Source organism: Acanthisitta chloris, unplaced genomic scaffold, assembly GCF_000695815.1.
Source record: "Acanthisitta chloris isolate BGI_N310 unplaced genomic scaffold, ASM69581v1 scaffold29869, whole genome shotgun sequence".
Lineage (NCBI taxonomy): Eukaryota > Metazoa > Chordata > Aves > Passeriformes > Acanthisittidae > Acanthisitta > Acanthisitta chloris.
In genome coordinates, this window is record NW_008692416.1 from 217 (window position 1) to 3,872 (window position 3,656).

Below are 3,656 nucleotides of genomic sequence, written 5' to 3' on the forward strand. Positions count from 1 at the left end.
GGTGGAGGGGATGTCCCCACAGGTGCCACAGGTGTGTGGGCAACACAGCTCTGGGGTGCAGGTGCCCCGGGGAGGCAGCAGCAGTGAGGGGTGGACGCGACACCTCTGCAGCCCCGTGAGATGTGTCGAGCCCGCTGAGCTCGTGGGGATCCGCAGGGATGGGACGGGATCCGCAGGGATGGGACAGGAGCTGTGGGTCCATAAATAGAAACCCTGGATCCCCTTGCAGCCTGAAGCTGGAATGCGAGAAGCTTGTGAGTGAGAAGACAGAGATGCAGAGACATTATGTCATGGTGAGCTACCCCTGCCCTGTCCCCCCAACCCCCGAAAGCATCCTGGGCTGCTGCCCTCGAGGGCTCCTGGTGCTGTGGCTCCACTCGCCCTCCCCCCGTGCCCTGCCGGGGGTGCCTGTCCCGGGACTGGACTGGGGCTGGGTGAGGCAGGAAGGGGTTAACAGCTATTCCTAGCAGCGCTCAGCTCTCTGCTGCACTCTACGTGCTCAATGCAGCTTCAGCCCGGCAATCCTGCCATAGGTTTTGTCTCTTATTTGCTCTTTCTTCTTCCTCTGGCCTTTTCAGAGAGCTTCCCGCTCCTCCCGGTCTCTCTCCCAAGGGGAGGGTGTTCTGGACCTGATACCCGAAGGCTGCTGTTTTGGGGGGAAGGGGAAAGAGAAGGGCAGGAGCTCCCCACAGATGCCAGTGAAGAGTTAACGGGCTCCAAGACCAACCGACCCAGGCAGCAGCCAGAGCCTGGTTGAGGCAGAGGAGCCACTGGGAGGAAGGAAAGAGGATGGGGAGCAGGAGCAGTGTTCCCTCTCCTTCAGTGTGTGACATTACTGGAAAGGGGGCTGCAGTGGGCATGTGGCTGGGTGGGCAGCTGTGCCATTCCTCGTGGGCTGGGGGGAGCAGAGGGACTGGCAGCTGAAACCCTGGACAGTCATGGGCCAGTTGTGCTGTGCAGCTTCTAACCAGGCTGTGTTGTGGTTTTTCCCCTCAGTACTATGAGATGTCCCATGGCCTGAACATTGAAATGCACAAGCAGGTAAGTGCAGTGGGGTCCAGGCCAGCAGCAGGGTATGGTGGGGAAGAGGCCAAGGATGGAGACTTTGTTGGAAAATGATCTCCCTTGTCCCCATGTAGCTGTCATGGCTCAGGAGATGTGTTGTGTTTGTGCAAGGGACTGGCTTGCAAAGGTGTTCAGCAGTTGTCAGGACATGTGCTGTTGAGTTCCTTGGGTCAGGGTCCTCTCCCTGCCATCCCAAAACACCCCTCAGAGCCCCACTAGGAGCCCTGGTACCTCCCTGCAGTGCTTCCCTGGGGCCCCAGCTGAAGGAGGGATGTGGTGGGAACAGCAGGAGTTGGAGCCCAGAGGTAAATGGATTGTCTTTCTTTTCTTTTTTCTTAATCCCCTTTTCCTTTCCCCAATCCAAAGGAGTGTTGTCGCCCTTGCCTTGTTCCCCTTTTGTTCCAGCGTTAATTTGCTTTCCCTCTTCAGATTTATCAATCTAGTCATCACGGGCTCTCTGCCAGGGAAATTAGTTTGGACCAATGCCTGACAAAGTGGCAAGTCAACTGCCATATTCCTCCAGCTGGCTCAGCCCATCCGAGTTTGCTCCTTTTGTTAGCAGGGAGTGTGGTAGAGGCCAGGAGCACATTCCTGCCATCCCCACGTGCTCCAAGGTCTGGTGGGACTGGGACCCAGAGGTGGGACTGGGACCCAGAGGTAGTCTGAGCCAGGTGGGGCCAGAGACTCTGCCTGTGAGGTAACAGAGGTGATGGCTAAGTGGTTGAGGAACAGGAACCCTGACCCAGCCAGGTCCAGCTCCTGGCTCTGCCTGGGCAGGAAAGGTCTGGGGAGAGGGTTCTCTGGCTCCTGGGGCCCCATGTGGGCATCGTGGCAGTGGCTGAGGCAGCAGCTGAGCCCTGCAGGTGAGCAGGGTGCTGCTGGGCACAGGGGGCACAGCAGCCTCTGAGCACAACAGGTAAATGTTCGCTTTGTTCTCTGCCAGCTCTGAGCGTGGTTTGACCTCTGCAGCACTGCTGGGGATTGTCAGAAACCTGAGATGAGAAAACACTTCAGAGCAGCCAGTCCCTCTGCCAGTGCTGGAGTGGATTTGCAGTGCAAGGGGGAATCAAGTTCTCCCCAGAGACATGGGTTTTTCTTTTGGAGAGGCTGGGCTGGAAGCCACAGCCCCATTCCTTGGAAGTGCTGCTCACCCTGGTGGGACTGTGGCCAGGCTGTGGCTCTGTAATCTCAGACTCTCCTCGGAGGATGCACCAGGTTCTCTGCATTCCTTTGGTGCTGCAGCTGGGCAGGAGCAGGTCCAGGGGTGCTCTGTGCCTCTGCTCCCCTTCAGAAGGAGCAGGGGGAGCTACTGGTTGGCCTGGGGCTCGGTGGGACTGGGAGCAAGGTCCCTGCTCCGGCTGGGGAAGTCACCACCACCAGTGCCAGCACAGTGCCAAGAGGGCTGAGGCTGTGGGAGTTCTGCGTCCCGCTGGCTCTGCCCTGGCTCTGAGTTGAGGGAGAGCTCGGAGGTGGCGTGCTGCCAGCAGCAGAGGCTCAGCTCTGAGCATCCCTGCCTCCCAGCCTGCCCGCTGGCACGAGTGGCAGCCCACAAAGCCACGGCGGGTTTGGGCTGAGCAAAGCCAGCTGGGCTGCGATGCACTGACAGCTCGGAGCTCGCCTTGGCCGCAGTCCACGCAGGGATTTAGGCGTTGGGTTCCCTCCCGTGTGCCCGCAGGACCTGGCAGCCTGGAGGGGTCCAGCAGCCCTGGGCAGAGTCCTCCCTTGGCTTGGCAGCAGCTCGGGAAATCCCAGCGGGGACGCAGAGGCAGCGGAAAAATTTCTGCCAAGTGGGTGTGGGTGGGGAGGGTTTAACTCTCTGCAGGATGTTTGGCTGTCTCCCCTCTGCTGGAGGGGATGGGATGGGGTTCAGAGCCCTCCATCCCTGGTGATACCTGCTTCGTCCTTCAGGCAGAGATTGTCAAGAGGCTGAGTGCCATCTGTGCCCAGATTGTGCCCTTCCTGACGCAGGAGGTAAGGGGAAGGCACCGGAATGCTCCAGCCTCTCTCTCAGGCCCTTGGGAAGGGTTGAATCAAGTCCAGCCTGAACAATGGGAGGTTTGGGGGAGGAAAACCTCCGTCCCTGGGCTGGAGGGATGGGAGAAGAGACTGTGCAGCCCTGGGTGGCTGGGGCAGTGTGGGGCCACGTGCTCCCTCTGGCCAGGAGGGTGCTGAGTCCCCTGTGCTCTCCCTCCCAGCACCAGCAGCAGGTCCTGCAGGCAGTGGAACGGGCCAAGCAGGTGACGATGGGGGAGCTCAGCAGCATCGTTGGGGTGAGTTGCACTGCTGGCTGTGTGTGCAGGCCCTTCCCTGCCTCGGGAGTTTGGACCCTGCAGCACAGTGATGGGGGGAGCCAGAGCCTTTACTACTTTGGTGAGCCCAGGGGTGGCCCAGTGCAGTGAAGGGTTTGCCACTGTGTGCCAAAGGCAGTGAACAGCTCCGGGCTCCCCTGTGCCCCTCTGCCCTGAGCAGAGCCATGGCTGGGTCTGTGTTGTGTGTTGGGGTCTGTGGCTGGAGCTAATTGAGGTTCTGAGGGTGGAGGGAGCAGTGATGTGACCCAGACTGTGCAGCCTCAGCTCTGCTCCTCCTCATCC

At 60.0% G+C, this 3,656-nt stretch overlaps 1 protein-coding gene across 1 annotated transcript in view; it reads left to right on the plus strand.

The window, feature by feature from the left end:
- The first annotated feature begins 272 nt into the window (after positions 1-272).
- Positions 273-3,656, plus strand: part of LOC103809802 (transducin-like enhancer protein 2) — a 10,777-nt gene continuing 7,393 nt past the window's right edge. The window contains 4 exon segments of the mRNA XM_009082671.1: positions 273-293; positions 997-1,041; positions 2,974-3,036; positions 3,261-3,335. Coding sequence (XP_009080919.1) covers positions 273-293; positions 997-1,041; positions 2,974-3,036; positions 3,261-3,335 — 204 coding nt within the window.